The 23,665-nt window shown below is 39.5% G+C and overlaps 1 protein-coding gene across 6 annotated transcripts in view; it reads right to left on the bottom strand.

The window, feature by feature from the left end:
- The window catches only part of SAMD12 (sterile alpha motif domain containing 12), a 178,663-nt gene that overhangs the window by 146,098 nt on the left and 8,900 nt on the right, over window positions 1-23,665 (bottom strand). For all 6 annotated transcript variants that reach the window (XM_064154194.1, XM_064154190.1, XM_064154195.1 and 3 more), the window contains exon 2: window positions 18,677-18,855. In XM_064154194.1, coding sequence (XP_064010264.1) covers window positions 18,677-18,855 — 179 coding nt within the window. The remainder of the gene's footprint in view (window positions 1-18,676; window positions 18,856-23,665) is intronic.

Raw genomic sequence — 23,665 nt, forward strand, 5'->3', positions numbered from 1 at the left:
GAAAATGCTTATGGGAAATTCCATTAAAAAAAACAAAGCAACACCAAAAGAAACAAACAAACAAACAAACAAAAAACCCACCACCACCATAAATTAGGCATATTAATAGGTCCACAGATTTCTTGGAATGTCTGATGTGCATATGCACATACTGAAGAATTTAGCTAAAATACAACCCGTAGCAGCAACAAAAACCACTGGCCAAAGTAGATTGAAAACATGTTCAAATTTCAAAAAGGTATCAATAATAATACATATAATAATAATAATACATAGGTATAATAATAATACACTGAAAGCTCGTTGTTCTTTTAGAATAAACTGCAGGAGATGAGATTCAAAAACCTAAAGATCTGAATGGCAGCACAAAGTTTTGATTTTATGCTTGCAAATTCAGTAAGAAGGGTTAAAGGAAGTTGGTCAGCCTGTTTTGTGGATCATGAGCATGCTTCTGGCTCATAAGCACATACATTTTGTAATGCTTTACCTGCAGTTCTTCAGTCACTTAATTGGATTCTTTCAAAAGGAGCTCAATTACCTACCAGTAGTTAGCATTAAGAATCACAGAACAGGCTACCTTGAAATGAGAAGACCTAGACAGCACCATGACTGTTTCAAATGTACCTGATTCACATCCAGATCATCCTTACTAACATAGATATAAACTTAACAATTATATGACGTGGCTACACAGTGGAATGCTCTAAGGCTTACAAAAAAACCCCACTTCTTTACTAGGAATATGATTGTAATACACACAATTTGAAATTAATAAAGAGTAGATTTTGACTGGATGTTAGGAAAAAGTTCTTTACAGTGAAGGTGCTTGAGCACTGGAACAGCTTGCCCAGAGAGATGGTTGAGAACCCATCTCTGGAGATATTCAAGGTGAGGCTCAACAGGGCTGTGGATGTCCTAGATGACCTCTTAGAGGTCTCTTCCAACCCAGGTGATTCTATGAAATAATCTTTATATAAGGGGGGGTGAGGAAAGAGGGGTTGTACAGAGCAGTACACTGGTCTTTTCAGAGACTTCAGGTAACACTAGCAATTTAACTGTACATCTAAAATTCCCAGTCCTTCTTTTTGCAAATTAACTAAATCTTCCCTATGATTCTAAATGTTCAGGATATTCTAATAAAAAGGTTATTCAAATACAGCCTGAGCCTGATCTCCAAAGCATGTTCCCAATGCTGTCAGGGAGGGTTATCTGCTTTTTGGTGGTATGTTGCTTAAAGAAAACCATATCTATGGCGTCATAGTTCTTCTCTCAAGGCAGTGCAACCTTCTCTGGGGGACATGTCATTAACAAATCTGGTAGATATATTTTTGTTGGTGGTGTTCTTAGAATTTAGTGGTGGGGTTACTCTAGTTTGACAAATCTGTCCAACAAAGCCCACACCTCAGCCATTCCATTTCTAATTACAGTATTCTGTCAAGAGTATACTCAACATGACACAGCACAGGGTTTGAGAAGTAGCTGTGTTGTTTTTTTTAATAGCTGCTGGATGTCAAGAGGGGAAGGGTACAGTCCATTTTTTGGTCTTAATGGAATAGTGAAGAATTTCTCTACAAGAAAAGCTCTCAAAGAAACTATTATTCAGCGTTTGCAGGTAATGAGGTTAATTCTGTCACTGGCTCAACAACAGCACACTTGTACATGCAGAACATCAAATATCTTAATCCCTATTAGATAATGACAAGTTGCTTTCTTATAAACTTTACTTCTTTGGAATGAATCACATTTTTGGCACCTTTGTTTCCAGCAGATGTGCCAATTAAGAAGCTGGTACTGTTAAGAAGCAGTATAACCTTTCCATGCCTACTTTCAGTGCTTCTGGGTAGGCTCATTCATATGCAAAAGGGAAGTGCAGCAGCCAAGGCATTTTATACCCCAACAGCAATCAAATTTTTCTAGATATCTTTGCCAGCTGACTCTTAACTATGTTCTCTTGAGTCAAATACATTTTGAGGAGAATAACTTTATAGGCTAGACATGTACATGAGCATGAATAAGTCTCTCAGCATCACCTGATAGGGCAGTTTCTTGCATCCCAGTAAGATATGGCTTCCACTCCCATCAAAGGCAGGATGAAAAGGCAAATATGGGCAGAACATAGAATCAGTCAGGGTTAGAAGGGACCACAAAGATCATCTAGTTCCAAGCCCCCTGCCATGGGCAGGGACACCCCACATAACACCTCCAGGGATGGGGCCTCAACCAGCTCACTGGGCAACCCATTCCAGGCTCTCACCACTCTCATGCTGAACAACTTCCTCCTCACGGCCACTCTGAAACTCCCCACCTCCAGCTTTGCTCCATTCCCCCTAGTCCTGTCACTATCTGATAGCCTAAAAAGTCCCTTCCCAGTCTGTTCTCCAGACTGAACAGTCCCAACTCTTTCAGTCTGTCCTCATAGCTGCAGCCCTCTGATCACCCTCCTGGCCCTTCTCTGGACACACTCCAGCATGTCCACATCCCTCTTGTAATAGGGGCTGCAGAACTGGATTCAGTACTCCAGGAGGGGTCTCAGCAGAGCAGAGTAGAGGGGGAGAATCACCTCCCTCACACTGCTGGCTACTCTTCTCCTGATGCAGCCCAGGCTCTGGTTGGCCTCTGGGCTGCAAGTGCACACTGCTGTCTCATGTTGAGCTTCTCATCCACCAGCACCCCCAAGTCCCTCTCCTCAGGGCTGCTCTCCAGCCACTCACTGCCAGTCAGAAGACAGAGATTAGCCTAGCCACCTGCTAGCCACCTGATCCATGCAACAGCATTGCAATGCCTGTGCAGGTCACCATGGATTTCTTAAACAAGTATCCAGCATACAGATACGCCACTTATTTTTCAAAACAAACAGATTACTTCTGACATCAAAGTAATTTCTTGCTAATTATTTTTTGAAAAGTAGTCATCTTCTTCTCCTCCCCACTCTACTCTGCCCTGGTGAGACCATACCTGGAATACTGTGTTCAGCTTTTGGATCCCAAATACAAGAGAGACAGGGATCTACTGGAGAGAGTCTGAAGAGAGTCCAATGGAGAGTTACAAGGATGACTGTGGGACTTGAACATCTTTCCTATGAGGAAAGACTGAGAGATCTGGGATCATTTAGTCTTGATGGAAGGCAGCTGATGGGTGATCTTAACATCTATAAATATCTGAGGGGTGGGTGTCAAGATGAAGGTGCCAGTCTCTTTTCAGTGGTGCCCAGTGATAGGACAAGAAAAAAGCAGCTACAAGCTGGAACACAGGAAGTTCCACCTCAACACAGGGAGACACTTCTATATGGTGCAGGTGTCAGAGCACTGGAACAGGCTGCCCAGAGAGATTGTGGAGTCTCCTTCTCAAGAGGCTTTCTGTGCAGCCTGTCTTTGGTGATCCTGCTTTGGCAGGGAGGTTGGACTCAATGATCTTTAGAGGTCCCTTCCAACCCCTGACATTCTGTGATGATGTGATTCTGTGATTCTCTCCCTAAGAGAATATGGAAATTCCCTTCTTATTATTCCCATGAAGTCCTATCCTTTTTATCCCCTTTAACAGAGAAAGTAAAAAGCCTCAAACTGAGATTCATGAAGGGCAGCCCTTCTTGGCTAGGAAACACCCTAAGTTAGCCAACAAGAAGGTACAGAAAAAGCCATGGATCACAGGTACCTCATTCACACCAAGGTCAGCCCAGGTCAAAAGGAAACACCTTTTCTGTCTCACAGGAAGTGTCTGTCCTTGTAGGCAACAAAAGAACTTGAAAGCAAAGGAAGGGTCAGAAACTTGTCCTTATTTTAAAAGGAAACAGAAAGATGCTGCAGTAGCATAATTTCTGCTCAAAACCCTGAAGATTTAGAGCTATAAAGAAGACTCAAGGCAGGGAGGTGGGAAAGGAAGCTAGAGATTAATATTGTTGTCATGATCTGAACATATCTCTTAGATGAGGCCATTCATAGGAAAATGGGACTTTCCCAGAAACAACGTGTCAGGCCCCATGGGGAGGCTAAGCAGGGGAAGAATGCCTGTCAAGTGAAAATCTGCATCTTCAGTTCCAGGTACCATTTGTAAATCCAGCCTAAATTGTCCCAGCAACACCTTTCTGGGGAAGGCAGCTGTGAGACGTCACCAGAGAAGTGAAGATAAGAAAATGTTATGCCCATCTCACCTCAAAATAATGAACTCAGGTCATAAACAGAGAGATGTGAAAAAAGGGCTGAAAGTAAGTTAAGCATTGTAAGGAACAATATTCATCTGCTCTAACGTGTTGAGTACATATAATATCTGCATGTTCTGGAGGGAGATCTCAGAAGGCCTATCTAAATCAGTGTGCTGGGAAGACAAACTGCCCCTGAATAAGAATTGGAAATATTTTAATTACATTTCCAAAAGGAACTCAATTCCCTTCCCTTTCTTGGATCACTTACTTGCAGTTTAAGATTAAATTAAAAAATCATACTGATCCTTCCCTTCTTGTCTGCCTTCTCAAGGCCATTCTCAAGATTCCCAGGTCAAATTCTTAAAGCCATAGAGCGGTTTAGGTTGGAAGGGACTTCAAAGATGATCCAGTTCCAACCCCCCACCACAGGGAGGGACACCTCCCATTAGAACAGGTCACTCAAGGCCTCATCCAACCTAGCCTTGAACACCTGGGAAAGAGCATCCACAACCTCCCTGGACAACCTGTTCCAGTGTCTCACCACCCTCACTGGAAAGAACTTCTTCCTAACATCCAGTTTAAGTCTCCACTCTTCCAGTTTAAACCCGTTACTCCTCGCCCCCACTCTTGTTTACAAGGGGGACCTTGTAAATAGTCACTCCCCAGCCTTCCTGTAGGCTCCCTTCAGATACTGGGAGGCTACTGTAAGGTCTCCTTGAAGCCTTCTCTTCTCCAGGCTGAAGGGCTCCAACTCTCATAGCCTGTCCTTGTAGGCTTCTTCTCACAAGCCAAAATTTAACTCTCTGTTAAGCATCTGATGTTCTATACCTAGGTGACTGCATAAAACCACATAACTTTAAGCACCTCAAATTCCCCAACAGGTTTGCTGTGCTGTCTCTTTCCCAGATCAGGGCTTTCATCTCAACAGTAGCTTTTGGCAAGTGATATTTTTCACATGATTAACTTTTTTTCCTCCAGAGGTGGCATGTTTTCTAAATAATAAAAAAATGCAGGGGGAGTCCAAAAATACTTCAGTGGTATTAATGAAAAAGTCTTCACTTTTATGCAGCTTTTTTTATTCATCCAACTACGGATGAAGAAATGACTGCAGGTAAACCTCACAACTGCATTCAGTCATTTAAGTCCTTTCTAAGAAGCATGACATCTTCCAAAAAATCTAATTCCTATCTATTCAGAAACCAGCAGGTACAACTGCAGAGTTGATAAGAAAAACAAAACTTTAGGGCTGCAAACGACTTGCCAAATCTGCTTTGCAGTTTTATGTTAGACCACCTTATCACAGTGTCCTACAGGTCAGTTGCCAAACTGAATTAATCTGCTATACATACTCCAATCCATAGCATTTGTTCAAGGTTATTATGGTGGAAGGGTCTGAATTTGTCCAAAATAACACATGTTCACAAGGAAAATTAGTTGTTGAAAATATTCAGGGATGAAGAATGTTGCAAAGGAACCTAGTCAACACTTTTTTCCCCCCAGTCCCTCAAAAGCCCTCGTTTTTTCATCTCCCAGAGATTAGAATTTAGAGAAATTAACTCCTAAGGAATGTTACTGGAGCTTTTCTATGAAACCGCAGCCAAACGCTGTAAATAGCTGATATAAAGAGCTCCATCTACTGACAGGCAACATTTTGACAGACCCAGACACTTTTACAAGGCACTGCATGGGGCTTGCAGTTAAAAGGGCTTTCGAGGAATTGAGTTTTCTCCTGGACATGTGTAATACTTTTCACATTTTCTTTCTCACCTGCCCTGTCTCTTTTAGGCTATGCAAGCTGTTCTGCTTGTAGCTCATGAGACAGCCAACTCAACCCCAGGTGTATCAGCAGTTCTTGCAGTCAGGGCCCTTCATCTTCCCATTTCTCTTTGCAATTGAAGTTTCCCACATGGAGCAGCTCATCTCTTGTATGTAGCTGCTATACTATCATCTTACAACCATAAACTAACATTCTGTCATCAGCTGTCTGTGAGGACATCCTTCCAAACCCTCTTTAGTCAACAAGAATATTCCATTGAAGTTGACCATTTCTGAACTGTCCCTAGATGAGATACTATACTGAAAGCTTCAAGGTTTACTTCAGGAGACGAAAGATCTTCCTGTGTTCTCTTGGAAGAGATTTCATGGAGGTTTCATCCTTGTTTTTATCTTACTGCAGTTTTATCTCTTTCAATACAGCATTAAAACCTTTTGCTATTTTACTACAGAAAATGATTACCAGTTGCACAGAGGGAAAAAAAATCCAATGCTGTTTCCTGACAGACAAGAAAGTATTATCAGTATCCACAAATGGTTCTGATGTTGTTCTCTTGGCCAATAGAATCAGAAGTAACCTTTAGGAAAGCTGTTTAACATCTTGATCACTACACAGCCAAGGCATCATCCACTGCAGAAATGCACCAAACTATAACAGCACATTGTTTGAAGGTACTTGGTAGCACTACCTCAGCTGCTTGCTGTGTTAAGATTTATGTTACATCATAGTAAGAGATAGATTTTAAAAGAATTAAAATTTATGTTTGGAGAGAATAAAAATAGTAAATTAGAGTAACTTTTCTAACAAACTCATTAAAATTCACTAAAAGACTCCACTAACAAACATAGGAATTATTTGTGGTAAAGAATCTTGAAACTAGTAAAGAAATATTCATGTATAGGTTTTGCTTCATTTCACTGATTAGAATATCAATTATATATCTAAAGCTTATCAGTTATGTTTCATGCATATTCCAAAGCTTCATGAAACTCCTGATACCAGCTTTACTAAGGGAGAGGTTGTAGTAAATCTGTTTATACATGTAGCAGATTAAAAACCCATTAATAAAATTACAAAAGGAACTTACTAATAGGTAGGAAAGGTTCAAATTCTACCTTGGTTTACAGCTCTACTGGCTTGTGTCAGCACTGAAAATTTATTCTTTTAGCATATTTGCATGCAGCAGCAACAGTTTTCTGATTTTACCTCTTCCTCAATTCTAGGATTTATAAATACAATGGGATATTCAGATTCATCCTAGAAATCATTCTTTGCTCAATATTTCATCCTCTGCAGTCAGATTCCCTTTAGCTACACATATTTTGCCTGATCCTCATCCCCCTGCTATTCCTGTAGCCTGTGTTTTCTTTTGATTCTTTGAGCTCAATCATACATTCTAGGCTATGAGACTGATAACTTTACTGTTCCCCATTTTGTTGTCCATGTAATTACAGCACTATGCACAGAGGGCTGCTACATTGCTCTAAAGAAAAAATGTTTGCAGTCTCCTGTTTCACTGTAAGTTCATCCAGTTCTCATCTCTTGCATATTAGGACAAAATGAAGTATTTGGTAAAGCTGGTAGTGTAAAATCAAAATACATTTGTTCGTTAAAGTTACTTACTCTTTCACACTGATACCTTGTGTTCTTCCTCCTAATCTGATGCAGCCTCTCCCTAACTATTTAGACTGCACTTTCACATGCTGCCAGCATGGCAAAGTGATTAGAATAAACCAAATTAACAAGGAAGTGCTGCTAAAGAGGACAGTTCTCAGTAGTTGCTCTTGACCAACTAGTACAAAGTACTCAGTTGCTAATAAGAGTCCAAACAAAGTAATTCAGCTGAATAACAAATTGGGCATCAACTCACTGAAGTCGAAGAACTGAGGAGTCAACTTAATAAAATGAGAGAAAGCATAGGTTGGTGACTGAAATGTGCTGCAGGAAATACACAAATGTGTATAAACTAACATGTGTTACACTAACACTAAATGGGGTGCTCAGTCATGAGCTCAGATCAGATAGGACATACTTGGGACATTTGTACTTCTAATGCATCCTGCCCTCTCTCCAATCGGGTAGAAGTCTTTGTGAGATTCTGAAGGGAATCAGACTTCGCACTAAACAAAACCAAAACCAAAGGGGCAGGGGGTGGAGATGTGAAAACAATCCACCAACCCAGAACCTAATCACAGGGGAAGGATACGAAAGGAAGAGGATTAGCACATAGAAAAAGAGTTAAATAAGAATTCATTGTGCCATGTATAGAGAAAGTAACTTAATGTTCAAGTTAAGTTTTCTTCTGAGCAGATGAGACATTTGTGTTTTCAGAATCACTTGACATTTGCACAAAATATTTTAGAGTACAGCAATATGATGTGGGTTTTTTTCCTCCCCAAATTTCAGGCTTGCTCATGCAGCCTGGCTTCATTCTGCAGTATTCTTTTGCTGATTCCTTTTCAATTGTTCTTGTTTTGGGCTTTTATCAGCATCTGTTTGTCCCCTTGAGCCTGGAAACTAGTGCTGATTAGAGAAAGTCAGTATGGGGGCATTAAAAAAAAAAGGTAATACACTGTTTTCCTCCCAGTACAATACATCCTAATGGACACATACCACTAATTGAATTTCATCTGCATTTGAGAGTTTAATCAACATGCTGAACACTTACCTGATCTGAGCATTTAATTTGGTGTGGTTCTTTTTCCCTCTCCTTCAAAAATGATGCTTGAAAATGAACACCTTCCAGAAGTAAATTATTTCAACAGAGAGTAGGAAACATGAAACAATAGTGATGGAAAATAAAGCTGATAGTTATGAGGAGAAAAAAAAACTTTTCCAAAATAATCTGCTATCAGTTGCTAGGGATAATTAACTATAGTTTGCAAGCCACAAGGTAGCCTTCACTACAGAAATAGAGTAATGAGAGCTTAACAAGCATGAACCCTAAGTAGCACTTCGGATTCTGCTACAGCCAACAAGAAAGGTTTTAAGAAAGCTTAGTACATGAAACAATGCTCTTGGTTTTCCTCATCAACTTCACAACTCACCATCTAATGCTGAAATGTTGACAATTAAGATATTTGCTCTTTAGGACAAACCTGGAAAAAGAACAAGAATTCTGAGCCACTAAAAGAAAAGTACATTTGAGACAAGCCCTATATCTGAAGGAGATCATACAATTGTGACTCTCCATAAAAAAAAAGTTTTTCTATGTAATCAGCAAAGATATTAATTATTTTTAAATAGAACTTCAAAGCTGTACACAAGTTTTACTTTGCTAGAAGGCTCTATTATCAGCATGGGTTTGCTGAAGTTCACTTACATCTACCTTTTCCTAATGAAAACACATCATAAAATCCTTTGCAATGGAAAATGTACTGCTGCGACTGAAAGCAATCAGGCTTGAATGAAGGATGGAATAATAACAGTTCTAAACCCATTAGATGCAGACTCTATTGTCACACTTTTGTTTAAAGCAAGGGAAAAAGGCAAAAAAAGTAGAGGGTGTCTAGGTCAGCAAAGTCATCAGTAGCTGATGGATGCATTTACAGACATTAGAGGAAGAAAGAAAAAAGAGACAGAACATAATACCCACTTCTGAGATTCTCTACATTAAGGATAGAAAAAGGCCTCAAGATATGTACTAACTCTACCTTGCTCAGAGCAGAAGGTTCTCTATTTTTAGATACGCATGTCAAGGACGCATTTAAGCCTAGAAGTGCAGCATTATGCATCATCACAACATAAATTCCTAGACACTGGTGGAATTAGAAATGTTCATTCTACCAAGCACAGCTCCTACCAGTAATAACTACAATCTCCAGAAGAGGAGGTAGGGCAGATAGAAGAACTGATGATCCGGACTACATTAACGATTGCTAGCAGTTGTGTTGTAACCTCTAGGTAGGCATGAAATGCAATGTTTATGTTGCAAGGAATGGCCAAATGAACAGCTTCCTATAACCCAAAACAGTGGCCTTGCTCTCTTGTCCCAACAGCTGAGCCTGCACTCTAGCTGATTCTGCTGTGGCAGCTCTTGAGGTTTCAAGGAGAAGGGTCACATCTCTGAGGTGCTGTGGGACATAAGATGGGCACAGCTGCCTCCTAAAAGCCATGCTGAGCTTCTCCCACTGCACACTCACAGTCAGATTGGTGGGAAGCCCTAAGCAGATCCTGCTGGTTATTCAATCTGTATCGGGCACAAGCGGGCTTTAGTAACACTGCACTATTATGTCCCCTATTTCAGGCAGCAGTTTGCAAAGCAAGATTGAATACATCAGCCTTAACTGGTCATGGCTAACTCTTTTACTTCAGCAAACTCTTTGCTCTTCATAGAGCAAAGGGGGTCGAGATAAAGAGAAAAGATGCAGGCTCTAAGGGTAGCCAGATTACCAGTTTGGCAAGTGAAGACTGAACTGGTAGACAGAAGATGGCTATGGGTCTGTCTGCAGAATCTCATGGGGCTGACAGACTGAAGATGACAGCTGGCTGGTATACTTAGAGAACAGGAAAACATCACAGGTTTGCATGAAAAGAACAAGAGTTCAGAAGCTAAATTAAGTAAATAGCCTGGAACCAGAAGGTAGTCTCTTTTCTCTTCTTAAACTGTGGATTTGTTGAAGGAATTGGACTGACATTCCTTAATCTCTTAAAAGGAAATTCCTTGTGATGTTTGATGCCACTGTCATCAACAGCATTTGTCTCTTCTAAGTGCTAAAGGCCATAGCTACACTTTGACACCTTCCAAATTCAAAGAAACATTCTGTTGTGCAGCTTCCTCCTTCCCTCTGCTCTCACTCTTGAAAACTTATAATACTTCTTTTAGTTTGTCATACCTGGATATCACTCTTAGTTTTGAACTAACCTGTGAAATACCTAGAGTTGTTAATGACAATATAAAAGCTTTCCCTCGACTAGAAGCACTCAAGTATTGGAAGTACTCAAGTACTAGAAGCAATTAAGTACTGGAAGTAGGACACAGGCACTTACAGCCATCCTCAGGCTGTACCAAAGTTTCACATAATGGTATCACAGCCAAAGAAACCCCACACTACTTAGAAATTAGCTGATTAAAAAAAAATCAAAGAGAAAAGGGAAGAATTGCCTCATTAAACACAATATTCTCTTTCCCTTCTGCTTGCCCCACAGCTAATATACAACATCACAGAAAATTCCTGCTTTAACATTTGGGAGCCGTTCCCCTGCTCCCTGCAGTGGCATATCAACTACACAGTAATCTGCAGCTGACTGTGGAACAAAGATGAAACAAAAACATTTCTGACTGAAGTCCACATGCAGAAATTGCTAAAAAGAATGAGTATTTGCAAAGTGTGAAATGAAAGTGTACTTTAAAGTCTCCTTGATTTCAGAGGTTATTACCATTGGCATTTTTGCAGTTCTTAGAGGCCCTAAATGAGACAAGATATCACTTAGAGTGAAATGTCATGCACACCCTAATCTCCATTCACTAAATACTTCCAATGAAAATCAGAGGCATGACACAAGCAAAGCACCAGCAGAGGCCTTCGCCACGACTCACCACAGAAAACAGCTGGAGGATGTGTCCCATGGAGAGGAATAGGAACAGGCAGCAATCCTGCTGCTGCATTTATTATTCTCAGGCAGCCTGACCAAGCAAATATTTTTTGTTTTCACTGACACACTGCAAATCTTTTAGACAATCAATTTTACACACATATACATGCAAAAGACAAAATTTTAGTGGCAGATGTACTCCATTTTTTTTAAAGAAACAGCAGTTTTACCTGATCCTAATTATCATTATTCTTCCACAGTTCAAAAAATTGAGCCTAGAAAGCTCACTTCTGTGGAAAGGCTCTAAAGTTGATGACCAATTAAAAGGGGGAAAACCAAAACACACATACTCCAATCATTTTCTTTTAATCCAAACCCATTAATTATCATTTCAACATCAAACATAGAGGCCGGCTAGCTAGGAGGGCAGAGGACAGAACTGAGTTTGAGATCTGAATACCCAAAGTGTCAGTGTAGCCCCCAGAGAATAGATTTAGCTGAGTAGTGCTACTTCAGATGGAGTTGTGATCCCTCTCTATACTCCTCTACCAAATGTAATAGTTTAGATACCCAGCTTACACACAGACAATTCAAGCTGACTTCATCAGCAAGCTCAATTCCACCCACAGTCATCGAGGAGAAGACAGATTCCACTCTGCCCCAGGCCACCCTTTTCCAGACTCTCCTAATGAAATTCCTTCCTTCCTTAGTGCACCTCTGCACTGAAGGAAAGCTTGACAGGTTGATAACACCTTCAGATATTATCAAGGCTATTACAGTCCCACACCCCTTTTGTGATTGTGACATATTTCACACTCAGTGCTCAGCAATTATGTTGTTTTTCAAAATGGAAAATAAAAAAGTTCCCACTTGTAGAAAGAAAGGTGGACTACAGCAACTGCTAATCAGCTTTGTCAGAAGAGTCCAGCATGCACATGTGGCAGATTAATGAAATTATTGTTATTACTCAGATGAGACACACTATTTGCAGAACTTGCAGTGGAGCATTAAACTGCTTTCCCATTTTAAATGCTAAATTGGTTCTATAATACACTTTGTAATCCCTCTAATCACCATGCTATTATTTTCTTTATTGGGCAATTCTGTACTTTTCCTTCCCCATCAAGGCAGCTGTGTCATTAAAATAGTACTTTATTTTTGAAGCAATCTCTATGAAGTCACTTCAAAGTGAAAGCTGAGGGTTTGGATGGCTTTGTGGAGCAGCTTCACAAGGAGGCAAGCAGCAGAGCTGGCATGGTAAGAACATTAAGCAGCCACAAGCTGTACAGAATTGCTTTTTCCTTTAAAAGTTGTTCTGTCTTTTTATCTGTATTTCTTTTTCCCTGAAGAGAAGAAGTTAAATAATATATCTGTGTCTACACTGTCTATAGCATTAGACATCACATTTTGTTCTAGAGTACTGCCACAGCTTTTTACTGCTACGTTTGCTAATACCTGCTGCAATTGCTGCTCCTTTTCACGCTAATGTAGTAGGAAAAAGCACAGATTTCACATTGGTAGCTTTCACAGGACAACAGGAGTCAGATCAGACTATGCTTCGCTCCGTATGCTACCTCAGCTGCCTCTCTGTAACCATCTGCTCCCGCCTGCCCTGTATGAGGACTGCACTCGCTCCTTGCAACAGAAGCCAACACTTTGCTGTGCATTTGTGCAGCCTCTAACCCACCACAGCGTCACAGTCTGCACCATTTGCCATGGGCCATCCTTCACATGCATGCTCTGTGTGCATATATCCACTGAAAATGTTTTCAATGTTGATTGGTTTTTTTTGGTCAAAGTCCAATTGTAAAAAGCCTGACAGAAAATTTATCTTCCTGTTACCACCTGATGGGCTGAAGTCATAGATAGCTCATGCTCATCCAGATTTATTTAATAAAGGATCCTTTTAAATAGTTTGAAAGATCAATGAATACTGATCTTTGTGAGTAAACTTCATCAGTTCTATTTATACTCATCTGAAGAGTATTACTCTGAGCTAATTATTCTGACTTCTTTGGGGAGAAAGAAGATAAGCAATAAACAAATGATCCCATCTTGTGATGAGATGTGAAAGAAATTAATAAGGTCCTTTGCAAATACCCTTCTTTTCCCTTCACTGTCCTAAGCAGAGCACAGCTAACTCCGGCAAGATCTCCCACTCAGACACGTCTGCTGTCGGGGCAGATGATATTTCAGAATCCTCAGGCATACAGCCAGGGCTAACAGGACGAACAGGAGAAGCCAGATCTTTTATGCTAAATGTAGAAACCTAGCTGCAAAAATGTGGGCCTCCATATTACGCTATTTATTACAAGAATGGGTGATTTAGCAATGGGGAAAATGTACTACAGCAGGAATACACTTGGATTGTCAATCAGCATTTGTTGTCCTGGGATAAGACAGCTTACAGGATCCCAGAAGTTAGAGATGCTTCTAATTTTCCTGGCTCATGACAGTGTAAATTTTGAACCAAGCAGCTACATTCTGCACTAGAGGTAGAGATATTCCAGCACTTCATTCATACCAGCAAAACCCCAGAGTGATAAATAAAACACCAGCTTCAGCTGCTGGAAATGTGCAGGGTCACTCAAAGCTCCTGTTTTGATGCTCAGGATAGGATTTTTTTACCGCATAGTTCTGAAGCTTCAAACTTCAGCCAGAGGTTAGGATCATGAATGACAGGCTGAGAGAGGAATACATCAAGTATTTCAGCTCCAAATTTAGACATGTGAAAGCAAAAAAATGTGCATGCTTCTAACTATGCAACCCATGACAAAAAAAGTCAGCTGAAAACGAAGATATAAACAAGCACACCAATTACTGGGTATTACTAGCAATCACAGAATGGAGACATCAGAAAGACACACTGACCTGAAGAGTAATTATTGCAGCTACCTGACACTGAGAGTTACTAAGTATTTTTGTATCTATTTCAGATAAGCTATATACTCAGATTCTGTATATATTTCTATTAGTCATATAAAAGAAGGGGAAGAGTTAAAATAAATAAGTAAATATATAATGCTTTATCTGTTGGTTTTCATCGTGGTGATCAGATCAGTCCTGATGTGGGTGCACTAAGCCAAGATAAATGCTTATCTTCATGTTACTGAGTTCAGTCAGTCTTTCAGTGATTTTGATTAAAAAAAAGTTTGTTTGTTGGGGTTTATTGTTGCTGGGTTTTTAAGAAAAAAACTAAACACTTCTCACTTTTTCTATCAGTTTCTTTCCATATTTTTTATGAATGTTTTAAAGGATCCAAGTCAGATTTAAAACCTTGCCAACACAAGGTTAAAATTGCAGCTGTAATGGTTGTCAGTAAAAAGCTTTTATTATTTGCTGCTACCATATAATAAGACAAAATACATCACAAGATATGCACACCTTACCTCAGAATCAAAACTCCTCGGATAAATAATCTTCTACTAAGTGACAGAGCAGATTTAAGTCTCATGTTTATGATGAACAGGGCTTTATGAGTGCAACATGGGCCTTGAGAGAAGTTAATACACGTTAGGACTACTTGTGTTCAGAAGAAAAGGAGAATGATTGTTGTAGGTGATTGCCTTCTGAGGGGAACAGAGGGCCCCATATTCCAACCGGATCCACCCCACAGAGAAGTCTGCTGCCTCCTCGAGGGCCAGGTCAGCTGTTACCAGGAAACTCCTTAGTAGGGTGTAGCCCTCTGATTATGATCCATTACTGGTCATACAGGTTGGAAGCAATGAGGCTGAATACAGAAGAGCAAAAGCAATTAAAAAGGACTTCAAGGCACTGCAGCGATTAGTCGAAGGATTAGGAGCACAGGGAGTGTTTTCTTCAATACCTTCAGCGGCAGGGAAGACTGCACTGAACACAGTTAAAGCCTATACACAGAGAAGTACAGAACTGCAGAAGTATAGTACAAGTTGGCTTGGGGGATTTTGTGTTGCTTGGATTTTGGGTTTTTTTGGGGGTTTTTTTTGGGGTTTTTTTTTGGATGTTGTTTTTTTTTTTAAGACAACTCTCCTTTGTAACTCCAAATGTCCTAACTCCTATATTTCTAGGGACATCTATGGTATTAAAATCAAGCATAGCAGATCTAAGAGCTGGTTTAATAATTACAAAAAAAGGTAGGAATTCCAGAAACCACATACAAGAGATTAGATGTAGATGTTAAAGAAATAATACATTTTAAGATGTATATTAAAACCCACCATTGCATTCTCCAATGAAGTTTTCCTCTCATTAAGTGTCCAATTGACTGCCTGAATTTTTCTCATAGACCATGAATACTGAAAAAAACAATTACTGACCAAGAAAGTGTGCATGCTGATGTACATAAATATACACTTTAAAATAAGTATCTGAAACAAACAAACAAAAAAATCTAAGGAAACTACTTGAAGTGTAAAAATACTTAATTTGTATTATATCCTATACATTGACAGAGTCTCCTGGATTATGCACATCAATTGAAACATGAATAATCTTGGTCTTGCTGGACTTGCTTACATTTGTAACAAGGTCATTCCTTAGGGAACCAGCTGAGGGAGACTAAGATCACTGTTCCATTTTCTGTTAAAATTCTACCTCAGTCAGTCTATGAAAAATTAGATTCTGTACTCAGCAGGAACTTCTGAATGCTTCAGGCTACACTTCTGCCTGCACCCCAAAAACAAAAACAAACACTTGTGATCCCTGATTTACGTTACAGGAGCTGCATAAACAGGAACTTTAAATCTGTAGCCCATGAGTTACTACTTTCTGCAAGTCCATAGCCAAGGACAGGGAAAGAAGGACTCACTTTGTTAGAAAGAAGATTTTGTTTGTTACTTTGCAGCCAGAGGTTTGAAGCACTGAAACTGGTCCCAAAGATGACAAATTAGAAAGCTAAAAGCAGGTAAGATGGTCTATAAGGCATCTTAAATTGCATTCAATAATAGTCTAACTACTGTGGGTATGAGGTGTGAACATTATTTGATGAATATATAGGATTGCAAAGAAGCTTTTTCAAAAACAACTGAGCAACGAGGACATATAAATGAACTCCCTGTGAAGTTGTATTTACAGTACTTTCCTCTATCCATGCTCATCTTTCCAATGTACAGATACAATTTCATAATGACAGCTTAATGTAACTCTTAAAGCCACACAAGTTACAAAACCAATTCTGTATTCACACTTCAGAGTACACAGCAATACATTTTTAACTTTTAAGGCAGAGCAAGTCAGGAAAGACATGCCAGCTTGGGGTACAACATAGGAATCCAGATGAAAAATAGCTTAGTTAATACAAGACATAAAAAACATCAATGTTAATAACAAGGCAGCAATACATTGAGAAGAACAGTCCACTTCAGCAGCATGATATTACTATGCCAAGCTTATTGTATGAAGCAAAATCTTTAGTTTTATTTGGTGGTTTGTTTTCACATCTGAAATATGTCAGACTTTCTGAATAAAGCTACTGCAATCAGATATAGGAAACCAATTAGTTGATTTCACTGGTTTAAGAAGACTATTGCTCCTCCTCTTTCCCAGCCATCTCCAGCAGGGACAGCCTTGGAAACCATCTTCTATTCATCACTCCACGTACAGCTCAAATATATTAAATTATTGCTACATTTTATCCTGATTTTCCACTAGCAAAAGCAAGCTTGATTTGCCTGTGTTCTATGTCATAGAATCATAGAATCAACTGGGTTGGAAGAGACCTTCAAGATCACCCAGTCCAACCTAGCACCCAGCCCTGTCCAATCAACTACACCATGGCACTAATTGCCTCATGCAGTCTTTTCTTGAACACCTCCAGGGACAGTGACTCTACCACCTCCCTGGGCAGGCCATTCCAACTATATGTAAGTCCATTCTCAACTGGAAGTCCTATCTTTCAGATGCTTCACATCCAAGCTTGCAAGGTTATCCCCCAGCTTAACAGATCTCCTTAGCTTTCAACACAGGGCAGGTTTTCATCTACCTATGTTGAAACACAGGCAGGATTAGCTTGTCTTTGTCTGTGAAAAGCTGGGTAAACCTGTTATTAGCTGAGCTTTCCCTCAAATCCTGTCCAAAATTTGGTGGTTTTGTTACCAAGTGGACAATTCAAAACAATAAGCACAAAGCTGTTCTCCAAGGGTTTAAGATAAATGTGCAATGTGAGTAATAATTTTGCATAAAAGACTACAAGAATCTAGTTCAGTGACTTCAAGGAGAAATAAATTAATTTAAATTGTATTCATTTAAAACTTGATTAAAAAAAAAAAATCAGATAAAATTGGATAAAAATCAGAATGAAGAATTCATACCAAGCTTTTATTGTCAAGACTACTGATCAAAATATTGAATGCTATTTTATTTCAAAAGCAAAAGACATCACAACTGTATGCATATTATTTGTTAGATTAGTTGTTAAATAATTTTTACCTGTTCAGTTATTGAGTTAATTGTTACTGCTTTCTTTGGATCTTAAAAAAAGGCACTAATTTTATTTGCTCTGTTAATTCCCAAACTGTCAGATTCAACAAAATCTCAATTTTCCACTCTACAGAAATCATCTCTAAGACCTTGAGTTTAGGAATTTAAAGAGGAATAAGACTTGATAAGGCTTTTAAAGAATTTCTCTCTTTTTTAACATTCTCTTATTTTTCATTCTAGTTAAAAACAAACTAATAAAACATATTATTACCCTATAACCAAAGCACACACATTTAGCTGCATTTGGTAGTCACGTCTGCTGCACACAAACAAGAATTCACCTCTGAAGCATGTTTATTCACTGACAAACAAGACATATAACTGACCTGGTATTTTACCTAAAATTAGTTATCAGTTCAATAAAATTCAGTTATCCATATAAGAATCCATATATTCATGACTACAGAATCTTTCTCTTCTTTACCTGATCCAAGAAAAAAAATAAACAAAAACCACTCAAGAAAAACATTTTTTCCCACTCTGGTTGTTAACAAAGTCAATTTTAAAAAGAAGTCTCTATAGTGCCTGATTAAGATAATTGAAATAATGGAATCTCTTTATTTAGAGAAAAATAAAACAGTGCAATGTTCAAGATGTAAAGAGGGTGCTAAAGCAACAGGGTAATACCTAGCTCCTGTTATACCCACTTCCTCACTGTTACTTTTGCATCTTTATGTTTTTAATAGGATGATAAATGCTTTTTAAGCAGTAGCTAGGATTCAGTAAGTCTGTATTCTTTAAGACAAAATAAATATGAATTCAGTTCTACCTACCTTAGATATTTCTTGCTCCACTTGTTGCCTCTTGGGTGTTTCTTTTGACTCAGGCCCTTTTGGAGTACTACTGTTCTTAACAGAAGGTGATTCAACTCCTTCACCTTCAAGTTGCAGATTAATACCTTCTGTGGGGACAGGGTGATCAATACCACTTGGATTCAGATTGCAATGGATAGCTGGGAAAAAAAAAAAAAAAAGGAAGGAAATGCTGTTTAGGAAAGAAGCCAATGTTGCAAATATGGTCATAATACTAGGAAGCATTACACAGTAACCAGAGCTGTGTCAGATCATTGCAAATGAGCTCTCTGTACCTTGACAGGGATTCAGGGCAAGGTATTAGAGAAAGAAAATGAGAGGCAATGCAACACTCTATAAAGCTATTCAGCACAGGCTACTGTTTTGAACTCTGGATTCACTACACATCCAAGACCCGCAGCTCACATGTTTTACTGGGGTAGGACAGAACACCCTATGCATTCAGTGTTTAGCCACACCTTTTTTCTTTTCTAGGCAAGCAAGTTCATTTTTCTATTGCATTTTCAATTACTACAACATTCTAGGTCCTAAACAATGTGAGACAAGTAAGCTGTGCCCAGTAAGTCAGTAAGTCAGGTTCTGCAAAGAGAATGACTTACCCAGCTGATTATCTCTCCTTCAGCACTTTCTACCACTGCCAATTACCACCTACACTATCCTAATAAGCAGGAGGGATGCACTCTCTAGGAGCATCTAATGAGGTGTGGACTAATGACAGCAGAATAAGGAAAGCAGCCAGAGAGGAAAATAAAACAAATGCAAACCATACCAGAGAAATGCACATTTAAAACTGTGGCAGTAGTTTAATCTGTTTCTGTTCTAAATTTCACAGTTCCAGCACTCACATAGGGAATAGCCTGATCAACCTCCTTGGCACATGTAGAAAATCTTAAATGTCTGGATCCTGAGGCAACCTCCCCTTCCTGTGACTGACTTTTGCACTCCTGTTTCTGGGTAACTGTGTTACTTTTAGTGGTACTCATAATTAGTAGCCTTAACTTTCCCTATAAGCAAAAGAATCCGTGGTACAACATTTCACAAACCTGAATAGAAACCCAAAAACACAATGTAGATCCAAAATAAAAGCTGCCCTTTTACCCCTGCTTGGCCTAGAAGCAAAGGATGAGGAGCTGAGGAAGGGGCCAGAATTGCTACTTTCTGCCAGCTGCAGATCAGCCCTTTAAAGCCTCTTATGGTGCTGGCAGGTAGAGTAACACAGATCCCTAGATGATATTTCTGAAACAAACTATTACTTAAAACAAAGGTACCTAAGTGCTCTTGTACTCAAGAGTAGAGCTGAATTTACAGGAAAATAACCACTTTTCCAGAACTCTAAAGACTGCTGGGTTATGACAGTCAAAAAGTCTGTAAGAAAATAGTAACTGGATCATCCAAAATGGAAAAATGACCACGCTGGTGCTAAAAAACTAGGGAAGAAATAAAAGTAATGCAATATACAGTGTATCATTTTTCCACATCCCAGAACACAAACCTAAGCCCTTTCCATGCAACACAGAGCAAAAGAATTTGTTGCCCTGCAGAAGCTGACACATCTGTGCCCACGCATAGCCCTCACAGCATGTGTATGCAACCCAAGAGGAGAGATTGCAGAGCAACGTGAATGCTTCAGTCCCCCCACAACCGGCTTCCCATACATGCCTGCCTCCTGCCTGGCCAGCACCCAAAAGACAGCTTGTCTGAGCATGCTTGAAGGTACGGAAAAGTCACCAAGAGCCATAAGTAGTCACTGGCATTTGGGGGCAAGTCTTGCCTTTTACTGGAGGCTACTCTGTGGATCCTGTCTTGAGAAAAGCCTGAAGGCACTCCTCAAAACACAGCCTTGATATATACGAAGTTTTTCATGGGCAGATGTAAAGTCTTTGTCTATCCATCTGCAGGCTCAAGGCTACATTAGATCTGCAGATCAAATCCATGATCAATCTCCAGCTTTGTGCACTCTGCTGCATACCATGTCAAACATTCCATAACCACTTGTTTCAGTGGGAATACTGTTGGCTGCTTAAAATTTTAAGCAGCTCAATTAAGGGTACATTAAAGCATATTTGGCAAGTACCTGAGATACATTCAGTAACAATTGCTCTATTCTGAAAAGCAATTGAGTAAAAATAGCATCTTCTTACTCATATGCCCTGTTCTGTGTGCATCACAGTCATATGCTAGCTTTTGCTATTCAGAGACAAAAAAAAACAGACATGGGAGATACCCATCCAACCCCTAATAATACTTAGAAAACTTTAATTTGTCAAATCTTGGCAAATCTTTGCTCCATTTTATGTATTCATGCCATGGACTCAGCTAAGAGGCAGGTCACAATCCATCTGCTACTCCCACATTGTGGCAAAAGACATAGAAGTTAGTCACAACAGCTACAACACTAACAAACTCAGGCTGGACACAGCAGGGATTTTATGAAAAGGATCAGGTATTCCTAGGAAAGGAGATCCTACAAGACCTAAGGACAGCAGCTCTCACTGGAGCTGTTCCTTCCATCTCCACCCAGCTCTTTGTCGACAGCAATCAAATTTTCAACCACATCAAATTTTGCAGTCAGCACTTTCAAACACATTTCTATGATGCATTTCAGCATCAAGTAGTCAAACAACATTCTTGGGACTTCTTCTTTGCCACCATTCACAACTCACTTCAACTGGGTGGATCAGAGCAGAGCCATTCAAATTTCAGACTGAAATGGCTGCTCACACTGACCAAACGAGAATGAAGGATCCATACTGCAAAGGCCTTCTCATATTTCCAGGAGTCTGCACTTTGTAAATTACTCTGAATATCCCTAGAAAGCATGGGATTATTTAAAAGATGCCTGACCTGAGCAGTCAGTGCCACTTCTAAAATATTAAAAACCAAGAGAATAAACAGACAATAATGGCAACATTATTTTCTACGTAAAATTTTGGATTGTACTGACTACTTTATCTGGCATAAAGTTTTTTCAGAGTAATTGGTCTCCATAAGTCTAATGGATGCTCCATCTGCCTTACCAATCAGTTTCTAGGTTTGAGAAACTCTCTGGCTTTTGCCCATCTAAGTTACTTCTCCATTGCTTTGGACCAGCTGAAACTGCAGTCGAGTTTCACATGAATAAATCCTACTGTGACATTTCCACTTAGTAAATACTGTTGGCAACCTGCTAAAGAGTAGCTTCAAGATTTTGCCCATTCATGTTTCTTGAATCCTTCTACGTAATGGCCACCAAATCAGCAGCATTCACATGGAGCAAAGAAGTCCTTCATATCAGTCAGGCTCTTTTCTACATCAGTGCAGATAGCATGAGTTTATCAGAAAGTTCTTCTGAGACTGAAGTCCTGAAGTATTTAGTTGAAGTAATATGTGTACCTAGCAATCTGCTACTGTTGGACAGCATCAAATGAGAATCAGGTGAATACAACAAGCTGTGCCAAAAGCCAGGACAGCACAGGGCTCTGTAAACTACTGCTACTCATGAGCTGACCCACAGGTTTGAGTTCAAAGCTGAGACAGACATAACTGCACACTGCTGTAGCTTCAGGGGCTCCCAGAGAGTTGCTTGTCTTTCAGTGACTATTAATCACCTGCTGGATAAATCACTTTAACAAACAATAAACTTCTTACAACACAAGAACACTACAATCAAGAGCTTACTCAAGTAATGTGATATGCCCTCCAGCTGGGAAGCACCTTAAAGGGCAAGAGATGTGACAGCTCTGCAGCAAAGCACTGGACACTGAACCAGGTCAAGACAGGCAGGGAGGATAGGGCAAAAGGGAGACAAGTGTAGGATGAGGGTAGATGTAGAAGGTAATAAATTGTTCCGAGGAGAGATGTTCATTTTAGTTTTTAACTCTAAATTACAGGGGTTTGCCTTCTTTACCCCTGTAGAATTATCATTAGCAAGACAAAATTTAAAAGAACTACATTCATGATGTAACAATTCCTGAGCATCTCTAGCTGGCCCACTGTGTAGTCATCCACAGTACCACAACGATCACTACTATGAGCTATTTGCTCTGTTCAGAAACAATGGAAGAGTAGTCAAAACTAAAGCCAAAGACAAGCACAGAAAGACAAAAAAACTTGATAGAATCTCCTACACTCCACACACACCTCTTACACAACCTCAGCTGTAAGAGGTAGCTAATGGTAGAGAGTGTTGTACAGCATCAGAAATTTAAAAAGAAACCAGAATGAGTAGCTTAGCAACTTCATCTGAAGTCAAACTAAACTCATCATCTGGCTGAAGGCCACAAAAATTTTGAGTGCATAGAGAAAACAAAAACTCCCTAGTTGTCTATAGAACAAAACACTAAACCTAGAATAAGAAAATCTCTTCTTTTATAAGTTTGCCTTTTAATACTCTCATTCCACCAGGATACATATGTACTTAATTTTATTCAGCTGAAGAAACTTACTTCAACATTTTGACAATTTTCTCACTGGAAACTACTTATTTTATATATGGCAGTACCCACTTGCTATCTCTTAGCTCACAGACTTTAGCAAATGCTGTAAATATAAAAAGATGATTCCTGTTACACCTTCTCTTCAGGAGATAGACTGCATACTACCACTATGCTAGGCAGACCCTGGAGACTCAGCAAGAAAAGTTCCATCTGTGTAACAGCACAATGGGATTTCATGATAAAAAGGCACAATGGCTGGACAGACAAATAATTTTTGAACCATTTTCTCATTCCATGTTGAGTTGGTACAAACAGCTCTTGAACTCACACTAGCAATAGAGTTGCTCATTGAAATATGGATCAAGTCTGCCACAAATCCTGTACGGGTGTAAAGGAAAGAGAAAATACTGGCAAAGAAGGGGACTAGTGAGCTGTGCAACTAGCTCAGAGCAAAACAGATCTTAAAGCACAAAGCAATAAAGGTTTGTTAAAAAAAGCATCATATGCTTAGAAGAACATAATTTAAGCAATGGAT

The sequence above is a fragment of the Pogoniulus pusillus genome, chromosome 14, assembly GCF_015220805.1.
Source record: "Pogoniulus pusillus isolate bPogPus1 chromosome 14, bPogPus1.pri, whole genome shotgun sequence".
Lineage (NCBI taxonomy): Eukaryota > Metazoa > Chordata > Aves > Piciformes > Lybiidae > Pogoniulus > Pogoniulus pusillus.